At 40.6% G+C, this 20868-nt stretch overlaps 1 protein-coding gene across 5 annotated transcripts in view; it reads right to left on the bottom strand.

Annotated features, from left to right (window-relative positions):
* The window catches only part of STX7 (syntaxin 7), a 31120-nt gene extending 13062 nt beyond the window's left edge, over positions 1–18058 (bottom strand). For 2 of the 5 annotated variants that reach the window (XM_021540685.2, XM_021540690.2), the window contains exons 1-2: positions 17971–18050; positions 12466–12605 (exon numbers count right to left, since the gene is read on the bottom strand). In XM_021540685.2, coding sequence (XP_021396360.1) covers positions 12466–12547 — 82 coding nt within the window. In that variant the 5' untranslated portion in view covers positions 12548–12605; positions 17971–18050. Of the gene's footprint in view, positions 1–12465; positions 12606–14534; positions 14724–17970 lie in introns of all 5 variants that reach the window. The other 3 variants (XM_021540686.2, XM_021540687.2, XM_021540688.2) reach the window with 3 other exon arrangements.
* Positions 18059–20868: the final 2810 nt, after the last annotated feature.

Here is a 20868-nt window from a genome sequence, read left to right as displayed (position 1 = left end):
TATTTAACTGCAAGTGAAGAAAATGCAGGTTTGTGTTTTAAATAAAAATTCCCCGAAACATGGCCTATACTTAAAATATTTGCATTCCAAGCTCACTGCATATTTATCTTACTTCTAAAGCTGAACATAAGTAGATAATTGAGAGAAAATTAAAATCCAGCACTTCAAAACTGGTTGGCAGAGTTTGTGGCAGTTCAGGTCTTGTGATGCAAAAATTTAGCATAAAATTAAAACATATTTTACCATAAAGTCTGTAAGTATACGTAAGAATAGCAAATTTCTAATAGGGCTTCAAATAACAAGGGGAAAAAGAAGATAAAAAAATCCTAAGGACTGAAATAATGTAATTTTCTATGCTTCCTGTAATTCAGTATTTTCCACCTTAACCTTTCACAGTAATAGGTACTATTGAAAAAAATTAAATTATTTGTTTATATGAAGTACACCACATAGGAAAACGAAATTGCTTATTCAAGTAAGTAAATAGAAAAAAACGCAGAGCAGAAAAAGTAAATTTTGGCCCATAGCCTTCAGCAGCACTCTAGACGATACTTCATAAAAAAGCCAAAAACAAGTTGGTAGGATCAGGATGACAAAGGAAGTGGAGACTTTCCTGAAATCTTGATTTACAGTATATACCTACAGTTTGATGAGTTAAAGAAATTAAGTCTTTGAACTCCTTTGTATTAATACAAAAATGCTGGTGTGTATACAGCCTAAAAATTACATTCTTTATAGTCTTATAACTCTTTTGGTTTGGCTTGTTTTTACTGATTTCTCACTGTAACTACTTATAATTCAAATATTTTATATAATATTACACATATAATCACAAAGCCACCTAAACTTTAGTTATTCAGTTTATAGTGATAGTTTCATGAATGAAATTTTTTAACAGGATTAAAGATATTACCATGAGGATCACAGAGGGAAAGGGTCTTCTTCCCTCACATGCACACACAGGTCTCACAGAATCTGATTAAAAGCAAGAACTAGCTTTGCAACTTCTTAGATCATGGGACAATATCCCTTCCTTTCCTCAAGGGAAAAGCAGGGTAGCCTTAGCGCCTCTCACTAAAGGTTAGACTGCAGAAATACTTCTGCTTGCTCCTTCCACTTCTCCATTTGTGAAACAAGCAGAGAGAAGAACCAAGCAGGCAATGAAGAGCAAAACTGCTGAAAACCTGGGATTACTCTTTGGAAAGCAGAAGTTCCTAAACTCCAGATTTCACTGTTGATGGTTGTATTTATAAGGGTACTGCCTCCATCATTTAACCAGCTTTTTAGTCTTGTACAGGGAATTCAGGCTGGCAGATCACAGCATGTGCTCTGGTCCCCTCAATCCATCAGTAACACTCAAGTGTCCCAGAGAGCCAAAGGCTTAGGCCTAGCTCACAAAGCCCTAGCACTGCACTGCAAACATACTGGTAACAGTCAGAGACACAAGATCACAGCACAGCTTTGACAGGTTCCTAGGCTACTTCACTTTTTATGGTTTTCCTTTCCCCAGTTTCCCAATTCTTCAAACATCCCAAGGAGTTGGAAAAGATAGGAGTAATCTAAGGTCCCTTGTGTCCTAGACATTATCAGTCCTGCCACAGAGACTGACTGGATTTTGTGCATTATTTTAATTCCTTTCAATGCAAAGTCAGATACTGGCTCACGTGAGCACTTAGGCTCCTTGGGCACACATAGGTGGCTGCTGGACTTTACTCAGGAGCTGCACAAGGGCACACAGCACGTGTGCATGCAGGTGTTCTTTACCAAAGTCACCGGGGTATGGCAACAGTCTGCAAACTCCTGCAGTCACTTCACACTGACCATCAGGGTAGATGTTTGCATAGAATGAAAATCAACAGCTCTGTCAGGGCTCACACTACACCAGCAGGAACAGCACATTGCCAGGGCTGGCAATATAAGAAAGCAAGTCCACTTTAGAAACAGCAAAGCAGGAAGCAGAGTATTTTTCAGAATGCATTTTTTTTCCCAAGAAACTGCTGTCTTTCATGCAAAGGAATCTCATTTTTTTTTCACCTGAAAATTAGTCTTGTCTTAGAAAGAAGCAATACCATACATAACATTAAGAAGACTTTTCATTTGTCTTTGCAGCATTCCTGATCTAGATCTCACAATATACAACTATTAGCTGATAAAAGCTACTCAGCTTCTCTAAGGCTGGTCACATGCTCAGAAACAGGTCAGACATGGTTAATGATGAGCCAGAGAAACAATTAAGACCTAACCTGAATTCCTACAGAGAAAATTATTCAGGAGTCATCTCATGTTTATTTTTACTAAGCCAAACAGTGGTTCCATTTCTAATCAGTAGAAGGCTCTTTAGTTAAGGAGAACATAAAAAGGAAAGTAGTAGACTCTGATATAAAAGACCTCCTTTTCTCTACAAGAGTCACGGAAGTAGAAGTAATTGCAGTGGAAATATTTACAATGTTTAACAGGTAGGAGTACTTGAGAAACATACTCCTGACTGGTCTGTAATACATACCATTTCTTTTCATAAATAAAACCATGCTTCACATATTGGATCACACAACTACCCTTGTGCTTTAGACTGGCAAACAAAGAAGAAAGTTTCCTCTTATTCCTCCTTATCTTGTCTTGTTTTTCAGCCAGATTTGCAAAGCTGTTTCATTACTACAAGTAAATCCATGTTGGCATAACTTATGGTTCTGGTCCTTGAAATCAGAACATTTAAAAGGTGGCATAGGAAGTTTTAAACTTAAAATAAAGGCACAAATAGATTAGTGCAATGAAGATCAAAATGCAAACAACTTCTTTCCTCTGATATCATGGGTACAAATAATTTTAATCCCAAACTGTGAAGTAGTAATCACTATATAAGGTATAACACCAAAGCATTGCTGCAGTACAAAAGGTAAAAAAAAAACCTACCCAAATCCTTCAGTAAAATTCTAATGTTTGAAAGGTGATGCATCAACTAAGAGAATGGAAATGAAGAACAGAGCAGAGGTCACCTACCTTCTCTGGCAGGGCTGAGAAGTGTCCAAATACTGTTATTGATGTTCACCTACAGCATTAGCCAAAGGAAACTGAGAATGATCTTACTTTGCAATGTTTACTAGTCACTCCAGCTACAGGACAGAAGCTTTCTCGACCTACCCACAATCAGCTGTCTTCCTACCTTAAACTGTGTTCTATTTCACATTTGGAAAACCAGATTTTAAAACCCCAAGTGGCATGACCAAGCTTGTTGCAGCTTTACAGATGGAGAATGACATATATCAACAACATAATCCTGAGAGTTCTCAAAAATAGATCTAAATACAGAAGCATGAAACTGAGAGTAAATATGTTTAATGAGTGCTGCTTATTACCCCACTGCAGTAACCTCACTTTTTACTTTGTTCACACAAGACTGCTTTATAGCCATCCAGCAGCTGTTTCCTTCAGCTTCCTTCAGCCAGACCCACCACATTGTCCAGTTTCATAAAGCTATGGTCTAATGCTTCCACAGAAAATATGGCACTCACTGGGTGTGCATGAAAGAAACACCAACTGCAACACAAGCAGCAACAGTGAGGCACTGCACGGCAGAGGACAAGAACCAGACAAGCAGGAAGAGCAAGCACAATGAAACCTGCCTTACAAAACATCAAGGATTGGGACCTCACAGGAAGAAGAAGCAGAACAACTCATCCTGAATGTTAATTGTAATGGTCCCACCTATGTCACCATCCTATACTTAAAAGTGACAGACAGTGTTTTAGTAACTGTCTGAGGTTCACAGGGCTAAAACAACAGGTATTTAAAGACATTGCTTTTCAGTAATTTTCCTTATTCCTGAGCCCAAGGAGAGGAAACAGATCAGCAAAGTGTTCCTTTGTGTACACCTAAGGCACCCATGTGGTTTTGCTACATGGATTTTCTCCATGCAAGCAACACGGATTTGCTCCATGTGAGCCTTATGCTCCTGCTATGGCCTCATAAGGCAAATAAGCAGTGACTACAACACCAGCACAGTCACCTTGCAGAAATGCTTTCTCAAATACCTCACACTAACTGCAACCAGCTGGGTAACTAAGAAGAAATCTCCTACTTCTTTCCAGCTGAACAAGTGAGTCAACAAACAGCACATCCAGTTACAGATTAATTTGTGTGGATTCCAATAAACTTCAGAGTCCCTTCAGAGCAGGTTATTGGAACAAAAGAATTATTTGTTAAAATTACACCAGTTCAAAACTGCTTTTGCCTGGGGACAACAGACTTCCTCAATTTATTCAAATCCAATTCAGTGTGTTTTCCTTCTGCATTTCAGCTGAGGGTACTTGACTAAAAGTGAAGAGATGTTGCAGAAAACATTCCTAGATCAAGGAAAATGAAGAGAAACACCCTTTACAAGGACACCTAGTGACAGGACAAGGAAGAATGGCTTCACTCTGAAAGAGAATAGGTTTAGAAAAAAAATTCTCAACTTGTGAGGGTGATGAGGTACTGGAACAGGTTGCCCAGAGCAGCTGTGGATACAGCATCTCTGGAAATCTTCACAACCTGGTTAGATGGGGCTTTGAGCAACATGATATAGTCATGTTGGTGGCATCCTTGCACACGGCTGGGGATTGAAACAAGATGATCTTTAAGGTCTCTTCCAACACAAGCCTTTCTATGACTCAATAATCCTGATTTAGTTGCAGTATCTTCATCAGATGCAAGTCTTCTGTGTAAGACCCTCTTTAAAGCTATTACTCTAGTTCACTCCCTCAAATTTTACATAAATCACAATGCCACAGTGCTGTCTTGCTAGCCCTACCTTAACCAAGAGTGACAGTTTATCAGAGGAATCAAATCCAGGATACCAGCTTGCACTAAAAAGCACCCCCAGCAACTCACCTAATTGGAATCAAATCCAAAAACTTAAATAATTTGGTTTTAAGTAATTTGCTTTATTCTGTCTCAACTCAGTGTGTAATACAAATTATTCTAACCCAGGAGAATGCATCAGCACAGAAATACACTAACTTATGTATGTGTGGGAAGAAGAAAATAAAATGAGGATGGGCCTGAAGATAGTCCTCTGAGCTCTAAGGACTAAAGATTCAGCATGCTTGGAAGAGTGGGAAAACATCCAGTCATGTAATCTTTTCTTTATATTTTGTTACAGCTTCTGGTATTTCTAAATAGACTCATGCCCCAGAGTGACCAGGAACACCAGCAAAAATGTCTCAAGTTTCCGGATCTGCCCTCATTTTTTTTCAGTGATGTTGTAATTATTTAATTCTTGTGTACTCCCATCCATAATGGTCTTTCAAGGACAGAATTAAGTGGGATTGAAGTATTGGCTGTTCTTCTACTGTGGGTGTACAACACACTAAACACACATTGTTAAAGTGCACAATAACTGATCATGCAATCAATTATTACAGCTCAGCAAGAGGAAGTCATTAAATCAATCACTTTATGTTCTTATCCTAAAGTGTCCCTGGTAACTTCCTGAAACCCGGAAGTTTGAGCATTTCTCTAAAGAATAACAGTAGCTTATTAAATTATGAAAGTGAAGCATAGCTCTACAGTGAACAGTAACTGCACAAACACCATAACCCAACCCACTTACATAAAGGAAGTCTGGTTTTTAGAAGGCCAGGTCATTACTGCAGCCACCTCAGGAGCTGACATGGAAGGAGACACAACGCACACAAGCAAGTAGCTGCTACTGAGGGGTCACTCACAATTGATCACTGACCTAAGTTTATTCTAAACCCTGAATGGTGTCCAGCCCCCAGCACAGCAGTTTTATAGGAGATTTGATAGAGGGTTCTCCGTATAATCAAGTTGCTATGCAATCTCCTGTCTACAAGGAGAAAAATCCAACAAAACTGAGTTGCAACAGACACTTTAAGTACTTTAGAGAGGATCTGAAATACAACTGTCTCGACAACAGGAAGAAGCATGAGGACTCTGGCCACATCCCTTCTCCTCTGCTGCAAATGCAGGCTGTTTTGCAAAAGTTATCTTGTCAAGGTGGGTCCATTTGTACTTGCTCCATCAACAAAAGCAACAGCTGCAGTAAAATTGTAGATGTCTTCACTAGACACCTTGCTATTTATAATAATTGTAATGCAATACAGTGTCAGTCAAGGATAAACTCCCTTTTCTACACATATTGACACCAACTGAGCATACATGGAAGACTCATTTTTCAGTCTGTTCTGCTGCTAGTATAAACTAGTATAAATAAATCCCTGTCCCTCTTGCACAATAACATCCGAATAAGGCAAAGACAAGACAAAACACAAAAATATTAAAATCTTTCCAGATTCATAGACAAATCTGTGAGGCATGCTTCCATAAATGTATATGCTATTTTACATAGGAAAAAACCCTTTAAGAACTGCATGGAAATTATTCAGGTTTTCTATTGAGGTTTTCTATTTTGAGAAAAAGGTTATTTCTACAAGAACTGTGAGATTCATAATTTCACCTCATTGCAAAGGCAAGCATTAAGAAAAACCCAAATTAATGAACATTCTTCTCAATTTCTCAGTCTTGGAAGAAGGTTGAAAATGAAATGTAGAAGAATGTAATGGTGCTTAAAATCCCTAAATAATCAGCCTTTTCCAGGTTTTATAGAAACTTCATTCTATATCCAAGAAAACTTCTGGACAACAGCAATAAAAATAATATAAAAATTGCTTAAGCTGGTATGTTCCCACAAAGTTTAATCTGGTTAACTGCATCTAATTAGAAATTTCTGACAATACCACTGTTAGAAGCCTCAACAAGCTCTACTGGGAGGCTGTTTTCTTTAGAACCACAGCTGTACAAAACCACACTTTATATATAGACAAAACAGAATTTTCTTTTTATACAGGCTGTGATTTCAACACCTCAGTGATCTCATTTACTTTTCATGTGCCCATCTGTGTTCTTCTTTAGCCAAGAGTAATCATGCGAACCTGCTGGTGTTTCAAGCATAGTGACAGATACAGATTTTCGAGAAGGTTTCAGCCTTTTGTTTAACTACCTACTGGGCTTAAACCACAACATAAAGGCATCTATTGAAAGTGTTAATATTTTTCAGGGTTTAATATACATTTATGATTTTCTACAATTAGATAAAGTTACAGGAAAAGTCATATGATTGATCTAATTTGACTCCCATCTTAACAACATTCAGTGAGAATAGTAGCTTATACAAAACTTGAGATGCAAAAGAAATTGAACAAAATTGTTGTCACAGGACAGGTATCATATGACAGAGGGATCTCTGCCGGCTTAAGCTGACCTTCCAGGAATGTGCTCCATATGAATTGATGCTTGTGCTGCCTTAACAAACAGCAAAGGATATCAGCAGAAAGCAGAAGTCTCTATGAGAAAGTATATCTCAAAGTCAGCCAGACTCCCCCCTCCAACCTATATGTGGACTGTGGCGACCGAATTTTATTTTATTTTTATTACCTTGCAGCATGCAGAGAATGTGTTTGTTGAGTTGGGCTGATCTTCAGTGCGAATGAACAAGTCAAATACTCTATCAATGACCTACCATGCCAATACTCTGCATAAAATGCTGACACAACATGGAGGAGTTGGAAGTGAAAGAAGGGTTTGGTAGGGAAGGAATATGAATCCATTGCGACAGACAGTGTAGGTTCTCTAGCTTGATTACTGTTTGCTTTAAAAGAAGTGTTTTAAAACCCAAAGACTGGGTCCAAAGCCCAGCACAAGATGCCGGTAGAGACTTGATAGTTACATATCTAGCCTGCATCATTCCTGCTTTTCTTCAGGGACTTCTTCAAGTAACATATTTGGTAGCTACAAATAAAATATTAACTACAAAGTAAAACAAAGGCATACTAGCCTGCTTTCTCAGTGACCCACACACAGCAGAGTTATTGTATGTGGTGGGGGATGGGGGGGGGGAAGCATGGGTGCCTACTTCTTGCACAGCTACTGTCAGAGACACGAGTCAAATCTTTCCAGTTGAGCAGAAGAGGCACCTATTCCTCTAATTGTATCCTTCCTACATTTATAACTGTGAAGTTGTTCCTGTAGAGGAATGCAACTCCCATTTTTCTCCTTCTTGGGAATATCTTTTTAAATAAAACGCTTACTCTCTTTTAGCCACACAAAGAGAATCAGTTCTTTAAAACACAGAAAAAGATCAGATTTCAAAGAACTGCTTCCCCCCCATCTTCAGTTGTGAGAAGTCTGAAAGTTACGCATTTTAAAGTCTTTAAATTAGGTTTTTTGTTTATTTCATTTAATCTACTTTCATCTGGCCACTTGTTGGAAGATCAGATTTATACAATTCTATGCCCTTCCAAAAGAGATGGAGAAAGAAAAAAGAAAAAAAGGAAAAAAAAAACCAATCACATGTGCTCATCCTCCCAGGCATATCACAGTAGGGTAAATAAACTTGCCTGGTAGAAGTACGGTTTTGTAAGCAGACAGAATTTGTTTTGTCACAGAGAAATATATTTTGATAACTCATCTTCTATCTGTGCATCACACTCATTCCTCATCTACCCAGTTGCTGTAGACAAGAGGAAATATTTCAAGGAAACACTCAACGGAAACATTCAAGGAAACATTTACATTTGTCTCAAGTTAACAGCACTGCCATTAAGCTGACAAATAGGCAAGAGTGCTACCTGTGAAACCCAATTCTAGAACAACTGCTCCTTCAGTAAACTGATTAAACCACTCTGATAATAGGTTCTCTGTCTGCAAAGGCCAGACAGGTTGGAGTTTTACAGCCTACATATATTCTTCCACATATTCTTTCCTCCATATTCTTGTTCTTCGTATTCAGAAAGCTAAGGACAAATCTCAACCACCTTTAAATGCACTGGACTTTTAAAGGATGAAATGTAGGTCACCTAGATTTTATAAACAGATATAATAGAGACCTGGAATGAGAATTACAGTTACTTTAGACCAGAATCCAGACAGACCACCAAACCTTAACCATCAATTGTATTCTAGTAAGACAGAAATTTAGCAGCTGCCCAAGTCTAGCTCATTATATACTTCTTTGGCTTTATTATTTGGATCTGAAGTTCCCTTAGCTGTTTGCAGATCTGCTTCTCATTACTTCGGGTGATGAGAATATTTCCAGTCTGTTAATACAGACCTGAAACCAAACCAGCAAGACATGGCTTGCAGGCATTGCTGACTTCATCAAGGTTCAGCATGTAACACTGCAGCTCATTTGAGCACATGTGATTCAGACTCTCCAGACTTCAGAGCACTGCTCAGATCACATGGATACTCTAAAAACTCCAAGAGTGGGTCTGAGAACCTAACTCTCCCTCTCCTGCCTGAGGCCTGCCACTCTCTTTGGATGTCAAAAGCAGCCTTAAGTTTTGCAACTCCAGCTTCTCAGTGAAACAGTTGTAATAAAAGTAATAGAGAAATACCCCACAGACTAGTTCCCTAAATCTCAGCTCAGAGATGTCACTGATAAAATGTGAGTTTCAGGCTGAATAAAGCAGACTGTTCTCTAGATGTTGTTAAGTAATGTTATAATTACTTATTTCTGCAGAAATGCTGGAAACGTGAAACAAAGCACATCCTTCTCTAAAGAACATCTGAGAGAAGCTTCTATACACAGAATGCTCTGGAGATGGGGATCTCAAACACAGGCAGGTGTAAGAAAACTCACAGTACAAACAGCAGCATATGCTGCTTCACATTAGCTAGCTCAGTTTCAACTTTCAAGGTCCTAAAAAGTACTCACCAACACTCTCTCCTCCAAAGAAACTCAAACAGTCCAGTAGAGATAGCATTTATTGCAGTAGTTGAACAAAGGTTTGTACAAGACAGAAGTAATTTATAGCTCTCAACGCATCTTCAACAAAACAATCAATGGCATGATTGGATCAACAGATAAAAAAATCTGTTCTTTAAAGTTAAAAGGCTAACCAAGATGTTACCAAACACAAATGTAGGTCTTTCCATTTAGCCAAACCAAAAAGCATACTATATTGCAACTGATATAATTATTGAAGCAATGTGTTAAACCAGCATAGAGAGGAGCTTTCCTAGATAATCAGTAACATTGGGCTAGATTAGCTAGGAAAGAAATTAGAGTATTAATACAACAGCAGCATCCTGCCCATGCATTATGAAGCGTGAGGTACTTAATTTATGTATTTTATCTTGAAACAGATCAGATTTATTACTTGGAAGGTGAGTATGCAATAATTCAACCTTGAAGAAATGGCAAACGTTGCTCTCACCCAAGCTACTTCCTATAAACTCTGGTGTATTACAAAATTTTGGCTGCACAATGTTATCTAATATAGGAAATTCTGTATTTCTCTAACAAATTAAAGGGCCAGCTTGTAGCTGGAAGGGCCAGTTCCCTTTCAACTAATCTGTATCTTATCTCCCTCTCTGTAGTAGTACTCCCACTTTGCTTGCATGTTAGCAGAAGTGTGAACTAGTTTTGAGGTACTTCCTGAAGTAGCCTGGTGATCTGAAATGAAATTCACTTCCTCTATTAGTCTCACTCTGAAAACCAGAGTATTGACACACCTCCAGGTTAACCAAGAAGATTTCAAACGTGTTGATGCCTCTCACAAATGCTTATCATTTCTGGACAGAAGTGCAAAACTAAGTCAACTGCGTAGATGGAAACCCAGACATTTAAGGTCAAGATTCCTGTCTCTCCCCCTTCCTTCCTAACCAAGATGATAAACTGCAGTCTAAAAGACTTGTTCAGCATCTCACTAACACTATAGCTTGCAGGTTTCTTCCCATCTGACCTGGAAGTTCTTGCAACTCACACATTCCAATAGAAAGCTGGACAGGTAATACATACAGGGGGAAAAAATAGTTAGAAAAGAGTCCCTAAATCATTAGAGACCTCAGTTCAGGAAACACATTCAAGATGTCCATAGAATCCAGACCCTCACAAAAATCCATGGACTGCAAGAGTAACTGAGTGGTTACAGTTCAGTCTGATCTACAGAAGACCAAGGGATGGAATCCAGCTGTGTCCCTGCCAGAACTAGAAAAGTACTTGGCTGGAGCTTTTCAGAGCAAAGCTCTATGTCTGAAGCCATGCAGCAGTGGAGCTAGGAGACATTTGGACTTGGGTCTTGGCATGGCAGTAGCATCTCTCTATTACTCAGACTTTAGCCACCTAACTATCAAAAGACAGCAGGACTGCAGATAACTCTTCTGGCATATCTCCTATCTATGCATGGGCAGCTTGCTGTTAGCATGCCCTGGGAGGAGACACACAAGAAGGAAGAGAAGGGACAGAAGGGGAAAGATGAGATTAAAGAATCACTGAGTTCAGCACAAGACAGTTAATTACATTCAGCAGCTTTCACAATACTCCAGTTTCAATCACTGACTTCATGTTTTCACCTGACAGAAAACTTGTTTTTTACATCTTGGAGCCTCAGTGTCTGTCACAGGTTGGCAGCTGCCTCTGGAAGACCAAGTTAGAAGTCATCAGACTGAATAAATTCACTGAGTGGATTTTAGGAAATAAAGCATGAAAACTTTTACAAGTTGGTATGTTAATTTTAGGTTCTGGAAATACAAACCTAAAGTACAGAAACTTGTCAATAAGGCAAAATTGCAATTTTTGTTCCTGTCTGTTGAGATCTTAAGAAAATCTTTCTGGAAGAAAATACAAAATGTAACTGAAAAAATAGGAAAAAACCCGATCTGTGTCACTAATCTGTGCTACAAATTCCAACTTCTAGGACTTGTCTTCAAAGCAAAGATCAAAATTTTATTAAAAACTGACATACTTTGCTGTCTGGAATTCATTTGAAGTTTTAACATTAAAATACTTGTTTCTGCATGCACTCTGCATCCTGCACAACATAAAACACACATACCAAAACTAGCCACGCGTTGTTCATTACTACCTCCCTTCTGATGAACCCTGTACTTTACATAATTCGTGAATCAAGTTGTATTTGCTTTATATAACACATATTAAAATGAAAAATGGCAGAAAAGGGAAAAAAGGATTAAAAATCCCAGCAGCCTAATTAACCTCTAGCCTGAATACCCCAGTTAGGTGGCTAAAAAATACTAAGTAGCATGAAACTAAGCACTGGTACATTAAAACTTGCAGAATCTTATTTACATATCTAAGACATACAAGGGACAAGGGGAAGGTGCAAGGCCACAGCTTCTGTTCTTGCTAAAAAATTCAAGCTCCAGTGAATACTTGATGCAATCCTTGCTCAGCAAACACCACAGCCTACCATCTTAAAGTGTCCTTTAGCTGCCAGGACAAAACTGGTGAATACAGAGTGATGCTATCTGCACTTGCCATGGCAGATCACTGCTAACCATACACATGAAGGAAGGAATGGTTACGCTGTGTGGAATGCCAAAAACCTACCAAATGAGTAGGCAGAGTCGCAGTTAATTCTCGTAAATGAATCTGAGACATTCACCCCGAATGAGGCCACCACCATTACTAAAATTTCACACAAAACATGCACAAATGCAACTTACAGCATTGTGTGATCTTCTGGATGTTAGAGGTTATGCGCTGGGCTAGTTGATTAGGATCCCCAAAACCTGGTCCATACGACATGGCTGAGTAGATCTGCTGTCACGGTCATCCACAACAGGAAAATGACAGTCTCTACCTACTGAAAACAATAGTTATGTTTTGGTCATTGGTTTATAAAGGTCTCCATCTTCTTAAAGAATACACAGGAGAAGATTAAAGAAAACTCCATATACTAATGTTTACCCTCTCTGAAAGCAATGTACTTCAAATATAGAGTTTATCCTTTGTCAAACTTCTTATATATCTTCCCCACAGTAATAAAAGAATGCAATTTTCATTGCATTTACCATTCCAGTAAAAAAAACTGTATGTTTAATCTGAAACTGACAAACCCTCTGAAGAATTACATCCCAAACCAGTTATATTGTTATTTACATACCACATATCAACCATCCCACCAATAAAATCCAGGGTAGTAACCGCTGGAAAAAAAACTCAGCAGATATCACACAAGACATCAGAAAAAAGGCAGCAACCGGTTTCCTCCAAACACTGATAATTTATTTGTATCAACTTCAGTTCTAGTTTAACCCAGTGTCACCTAAGTTCTATGAATTAGCACTTTATCCTGTTTCAGCTGCTGTGTTTGTCAATAGGAATTCATTTTTCAACAACTTGGGTATTCAAACACGTTTTTAGGGTTGTTTTTCCATCCATACAGATCAAATTTCAGTACAAGCTCATGTGCTAATATTCTAAATCAAAATTAACAAGAGATAGATTACAATACCAGTGCAAATCAAAACTGGTGGTTTATCTGTTCTGCAGTGAGAATGCAGAATAATCAAGTGCAACATATCCAACACAATTTCATCCAGGCTGTGCTTTCCTGCACATCGCCTTCACAAGTTGAACATTTTAACTTCGCCACTTCCCTGCATTTCCACTGTTCAACCCAAACCATGTGCCTTCCAAACAACATCCTCTCCTGACCCATCAGCTTCTGGTTAAGAGACACCACTAAAACTCAGTTTCACATATAGAGAAAAATAAAGCACATTTACTTTGTGACAAGAAGGAAACGAAAAGGCCAACTGATTTGTCAAGCATGACAGCAGCTGTGCTACAATTTGCAAACTCAAGTCCTTAAAAACTTTTTTCTAAATACAAACAATTAACAGTCCTTGTTGCCAAATATTTCATTTCACCTTTGGAAATGCCTGTATTAATACAGGCAGCAATACCTGGGCTGTTTTAAAACACACCTGATTTCATATCTCTGTCATATGAAATGATCTCTAGTGGAGCCAAGACACTGTACTGGTCCTGACATTGTACATCCCACCGAAACTTCACCAGGAATGTAACTACAGAGTTCAGGCCCACCCCTGCCACCCTGCAGGTGACACCACCTGTGCCCCATGAAAAAGCTGCTGCTACCATGAAGACAAACTCTTGGCTCCACTAGAGATCATTTCATATGACAGACAGATGAGATCAGTCATGTTTTAAAACATAAAATAAGAATTGAGGCTTACAGTAAGTTTGTTGGATAGCTACATAAATTCACAGCTGGTTTACTCCATGCATTCTTCCACTAGCAGAGCTATTCCTGAGTATTTCAATAATACAGGTAGGTGACAGAGTAAGCAACTGTCTGGGGAACAGACAGAAGGAGAGGTAAGAAGACAGCCATCAGCTGTCATCACCTCCCAATCTTCACCACGCTTTATCCCTCTAGTTCCCACAGTAACACAGGCATCTGAACCAGATGAACACCCTACTTCCACTCACAGCCCCTTCATTTGTGAGTGCTGAGTTACTCAAACTCTTCTGAAAACACAGATAAGCTGAGCCCTTGGAAAGTCAACTGCCAGTGACCTAGACAAGGTCAGGGTTTCAACTACCAGGAAACAAAACAGGCATGCACCAAGCACTTCTTTCCATCCAGGGTGATAGGAGCAGTCAGCAAGACACTGAATTTCCATAGAAATTACCCCTTTTCACTTTCACAGCATTTAACTACTCTGTCATGATGTATTTTGGTTTGACTGGCTGCACAACTTACAAAACAGGGAAGTTAAAGGCCTGCTGCAGTTGCAGGAAGTACACTTTGCCTTCAAACTGGAACAGAGCTGAAATTGTGGTAGTCTTCAGTTCCTCTAAAAGTTTCAGTCAGGTGTGAGTTTCTGATTGTACATTTTATCTTCTTCTCAACATCATTACCTCTGAATGGGAGTATACCTAGTTTGTCAACCTGAATTGAAAAGAAAGTCCAAGGAACTGAGTATACAGGCACAAATGAAATGAAAAATCAGAACATTTTATAAACACTAACTGAAGCAGGACCACACTGTACATTGATATTTAAAGAATTCAAACGACTGAATATATTTTTCATAATTTCTGCCTTAACTAGTTCCTACATCACGTGCTCACTCCATACCAAAACAAAAAATTAACCTTTGTACCAACATATCTTCTAGAAAGGTGTTTGTCAGGCATAAGAAAAAATCCACTTTTCCATCAGCTGTGAATGTAGAGACAAGAAAGCCTGCACATCTAAGCAGCTGCCCAGTTGTCATTCCTGAAAGCTCCATCAGGACAAAATGAAGTGGTGTGACAAGCACTGCACATGTCAGATTTCACAACAGTCACATGATAATTTAGCAGACTGCAGTCAGGTACAGTTAATAAGCACCTAATCTAGTCTGTATTTTCTCATTTAGATATTCAAAGAATTCTCCTTCTCCCATAAATCTAGCCCAGGTACATTAGGGTAAGAACCCTTAAGCCATAGTTTTTCTGCTTGAGCAATATTATAGCATTAGGACCTAAAATGTTTACATGGACCCTTAATTTTCAGAAAGCAAAAAGTACATACTGAATTCCATAGAACACTTGAAAATTGTAACCTGATCTGATTTTATGCCTTTAAGTATCCAGAAACAAGTCATTGGGCTTTCCTTACAGGATATTTTTTTCCTAATCAAAGGTCACAGTAACAAAGCTTCTCCTAAACAATATGTGGCTTCCTTTATAAACTATCCCTCCCTAAAAAAAAAAAAAGTGCAAAATTCTTTAAGCAGGGTGAAAATACAGGCAAAAGTGATGAACTGCTGAAAAACTTGGGTGAAATTTCAGCAAGTCACAATGTTTGCTACAGAAAAACTAAGACCTCCTGCTACAGCAACTGAGGGATTCTCATAAGAGACTCTTAGCAACTGACTTAGTAAATACAGGTGAGCATTAAATCAGTCATTATTTTTGCTAGGGACGAGGGAGGTTTAATTCTTTTCTGGAGTTGTGTCTTTTTTTCCTTTATACTTAAGCTAAAATATTAGAGACTGATATTACATTTCCCACTTTCTGCTTTTACAGCTTATAATTTGCTGAAGTTCTGATCCACAGGAAGGCTGTAAGCTCCCATAATACAAAATCAACTGTGGAGGATAACAAATAAGCAAACAAAGTAGCAGTAAAATTAGATTCTTCTTGCTTTCTTAAAAGAAAAGTTTCCAGATTATTTTTTTATCCTCTACTTTCAGGTAGAAGTCAAACTTAAATCCATACATGGTAGGAAAAAGCAAAATTTAAAACTGCATCAAAACTAACAGCAGAGAAGTCAAAAGGGAACTGCCGACCTACTCTGCAGAATTCCCTTAGCCTTGCCATGTTACTGATGCTGACACCTACCAAAACCAAGCTTGCATCATCTAACAGCTCTATGTTATTAGATTGTAACATTGATGAGTGTTTTAGTCATTTTTCCTAAAAATACTTCTGTTGAACAAAGATGCAGTTTAAAGCAGCAACATTTAAACTGCTCAGCATTAAAAACTAAATTACATAAGCCTGAAATTCTATTAGGCCTAACGCATCACCAACACTCAGCATATATGGATAAAAATTAACATGCTTACAATTGTCTGATTCATCCACACTGATATTTATGATGAACTAGGTGAAGGAAGTGCATAGCTTTCACAAGCTTAAGAACATATTAGTGCTTGGCAAAATGCCTTAAGTAAGAGAATTATGTTTCCTAGGAGCACATAAGGCATTTAAAAGCCTCACGATGAAGCAAAGAATAGGAAAATGAACACTGGGGACTGGAACTATGGGGGAAGAGAGGGAATGGGAAGTCTGAAAATGGACCTGATGACCATTTCCAAGTTCCCAGTTTCTTGTGCAGCTGGTAGGCAAACAATATCTCACGGGAAAAAGAAGATGGATGAGAAGCCAGATATATCTGGTGTGCTGTTTGCTCTCACCCAATTCTCCATCATGGTAGCTTGTTTGCTACCAAGTGAACAGATCAAGCGCACCAAGGAACAAGTTACCTTTGTACAAAACCTGATTGCACAGCATGCCAAGTCTCTCTGAGGCCCACCAGGGTGCTAATGACTACATATAGCTCATGGTCTCTTTTCTTCTCTCTTGGGAGTTTCAGTTCTGTGTAAGCCACCAAGAAGAGCGCTACCTCATATTCTTCCAATGACTACAAAAGGCATTGTCATGAGGCAAACATGGACACAGGTTATAACAATGCCACGATTTAGCACTACTTTCTCCTAATTTTGACATATTTTAACTCTTTTTTTGGTCCCCTTTTCCTTCTTTTCCATTAAGAGCAATTGCACAATCCCCAGACTCTGAGCAGAGGGGCTGCACTGCCGGCAAAGCACAAGCTTGTATATCGACACGTCAGGAGGGCTCCACTCGCCCTGCTGGCACAGCCCTCTCTGCCTTTGGACGGCTTGTGGAGGGGATCACAGCACGGGAGCACATAGCTACTGGCCAAGTATCCTGAGATTTTAACACCGGGCATCTTCAATTAAGATGTAGTGCCCTGCACTGAAAGCAAAAGGGAGTGAAACCCTCCGCTGACTTGCTGAGTTTGAAGAAGCGCCCATTTCTGATGCAGAGCCGAGTGATTCACCAGGACAACAGCGATAACTTCGGGCCAGGAGCTGGCGCGCCAGGCCCGGGCTCTCTACTGACATCGGCCACTTTTATCGCGTCCCTTCCGCTCATCTCGGACCTGGAACAGCGAGGGGAGCATTTCCACAAGGCGAGGGTGGAAATGCACCCTACAGTTCCACACCAGCTCTATAAAACACCTGCTGCAGGCCCCGACCGTCCCCCGAGAGCATCGCCAAGCCCAAAGCTCTGGTCCTGTGGGTGTCACAGGGAAGGGTGCGGGGAAAGGAGCTGGTGCTGACACGGCCGACCGCGCTCCGACAAACAAACACCGGGCTCTAACAAACACCGCGCTCCCACACCAACACCGCGCTCCCACACCAACACCGCGCTCCCCCCGCGGCCCCGGCCCCGCCTCGCCCGAGCCGCCCCGCTCGCCCCACGGCCGGGCAGGGCGGCGCGGCCCCGGCTCCAGCGAGGCCCTTCCCGCCGCCCTGCGGCCGGCTCCCCGCGCCTGACAGCGCCTTCCCGGCCCGCCGGACACCGCCCCGGCTCCCCAGCGGAGCTCCCGCGGCTCTCACCCGGCCCCGGCGAACGCGCTCCCGGGTGCGGCCGGGGCCGGGGGCGGAGCAGGGCGGGGAGCGGCGGGCAGGCCCCGGCCCGGCCCGCCCCGCCGTGACGGGAGCCGGGGAGGCGCGGCTCCGCCCGGGCGGCTGCGGAGCGGGGCCGGGCCGTCCCCGGCGGGCGGCTCCGCCCGGCCTGCGGGGGGATACTTGCTGACGGGCCCGGGGGCTGCCGAGGGGAACGGGGCAGCCCCGGCAGCCGCAGCCCTGTGTGACTGGAAAAAGCGAGAGTGAAGGGTGGAGAGAGTGTCACTCAGGGAAAAGATGCTGTTGCATCAGGAAGCAAGGCTAAAACATGGTCAAGGATACAATATTACCGTGATAAAATACGACGTTACATTGTTAATAGACTGGTTTGCCCGCCCTGCCTTCCGCTTGGGTTATTTCTTCTCTAAAGGGGAATAGACTCTTCAAAATGAGTGCGTGGTAAATTGTAGATCTCTTCAAAGATGCCTTTGAATGCAGAGATACAAACCATACAGCTGGGAGTGGGGGCAGGGGAAGCCAGGAGCACGAAGAAGGATGCGTTCACACGTTCACCAGGCTCGGGAGGACAAAGAGGATACGATAGCCACAGCACGGGGGCTCCTCCTGGCCCAGCTACCTGAGAAGTGACAGAGGAGCCTCCAGGCTCCCTACACAGCATTTGAGGCATTTCCCCCACTTCTTCAAAGGGACAATGACAGGGCCAAACGCTCCCCAGAGCCCTGGGGCTGAGCTGCTTCGTCTGCAGGATACCCCCGTGTGTATTAAATAGCACTTAGCGAACAGCCCGTGGCACCCGATTGCTGGGAATGCCGCCTCCTCCACACTGACCAGCTTCACCCGAGGAAAAGCTGCAGAAACTGGGAAGTGCAAGTTTAATTCTGCTTCATCATAGAACCTGGTCATTGCTAAGATTTAGAAATAGCTGAAGCAGTGAAAAATATATTAGGCATTTTAACCCAATAATAACAGAGAAGTCTAATAAACTGCAAACACAACGGAGTGTTAAGTTAAAGGCCTGAAATAGGCAAGACTACCCTTTACCTTACATGGGTGGTTCTCGTTGGATCTCAAAGCATGCTGAAAACAGAGACAATATAGACTCCGACACTTGTATGGGCCTATGTAGAGTTCTTACAGTAATTGATGGTTGGAAGTGTCATTTTATCACTTTCATGGATTAAAGTTACTAAGGAAAAAAGCCATTCTGATATGCTTTTTTGCTGAAGAAATGCTGTATACATCATCAATCTATTTTTACCAGGCTATTTTATTAGTGATTATTTTAGCATTGCTACATGTGTGGGTGTTTTCTCCAAAATCCCACTAGATGGTGCACTAATGAGAGTATTATGCACATTCCTTCCAAATTAAGCGCCTGACTTGATTTATATAAACTCCATTGATTGACTCAGTCACTCCTGCTTTATAAAACTTCAGCAGAGATCACTGCCAGTTTTCCTCCAAAAGACAGAACATCTTTTACTTTATGATTTCAAAAATGTACTTCCCCTTGCAAAAATGATCCTTCATCAGTGAGAATACTTTTCCTGCAGGCCACCACTCAAGTACTTTTTTTTAGGCTTAGAGGTAAGACCCAGTCACTGCTGATCAATGCTCATTCTCATTCTATAGACACAAGGTATCCAAATACTTTTCTAGTGAAGCTGTGTGCTTCATGAAGAAAATCCTGCTGCTAGGTCACATCATAAATGTCGACATTTTGCTGTTAAATATCTCAAAGTCATATGATTATTTAAAGTAACCAGTTGAAGAATAATATAAAAGCCTGAGAGGGAAAAATGGATTATAAAATAAGCTTCTCAATGAAATTTTTGTACTATAAAAATACCTAAATAGCCTTTGTAATAGAATTATAAAATAATTATAAATGTACAGTTACTAGACTATTGATCATATTTATTGATCAGAACTGCTAATAGCATGGTATGCCCTTAGAATATTTTTGTTAACTCCTATAGAAAAGCCATTGAGTGGGAGAACATGCCCTGTTTCACCCTTTAAAATAAAACGAGAAGATTTCTTCAGTTTCTTATTCTAGCAATCATGCATAAACAGGGGTTGTAAAGAAGCCATGCCTAAATGTTATCAGAAATGCTGATGCATTTCATTGGCTCATCTCTAGAGTTCTCACATCAGCATTACCTGGGGGTTGAATTAAGAATCATCATTCACCTATCTCTCCTGTTTCGTGTGGAACATAATCAGATTTCAAATGACTGAATTAAATTGAGAAAGCTCTGAGCAAAGAAAAGAGGAAATGCTGAGTCCCTTCTATGTATAGTCACTACATACCATGGAAGATGCTCTGGATATTTACTGACTGAAGGTCAGAGTGTTTGCCATTTATATTCTTTTCATGTGTATAAAACAAAAATGAAAGGATGTCCTGTATATATATATCCCAGTATGGTATATAACATCTGAAAGAGATGGAACTTAAACCACACCAGAATGGTGTGATTTTGAAAAAGCACACCTTCCTCCTGGCCCAGCATCCAAATCAGGACCCACCTTCCTGACTGTATTTCTACCTCCCACCTCCTGCTCCTGCCCTGGCCCCTAATGAGAAGACACACAGGCCTGGCAGTGTGGGTGGCACAAGCTCCAGGGCCACCAGTGACACAGAAATGAGGCACTCATTTCCATGCAGCTCCCTGGGCCAGCACAATGCATGATGAAATGAAGGGGAGCAGCCCAGCCCTGGCCTTACGTTCCTGATGAGTGTCCTCTTTCCAAGGCATGAGCAGTGCCTAAGCGGTGTGTAATTTACTGTAGGCGCCAATTTCATTCTCTGCTATCACATCTCATTTGTGCACCTCTGGCTTTACATAGGAAGAGTAATGTTTT

The sequence above is a fragment of the Lonchura striata genome, chromosome 3, assembly GCF_046129695.1.
Source record: "Lonchura striata isolate bLonStr1 chromosome 3, bLonStr1.mat, whole genome shotgun sequence".
Classification (NCBI taxonomy): Eukaryota; Metazoa; Chordata; class Aves; order Passeriformes; family Estrildidae; genus Lonchura; species Lonchura striata.
Note: the sequence above shows the minus strand (reverse complement) of the source record. Positions and strands in the feature narration are given on the sequence as shown.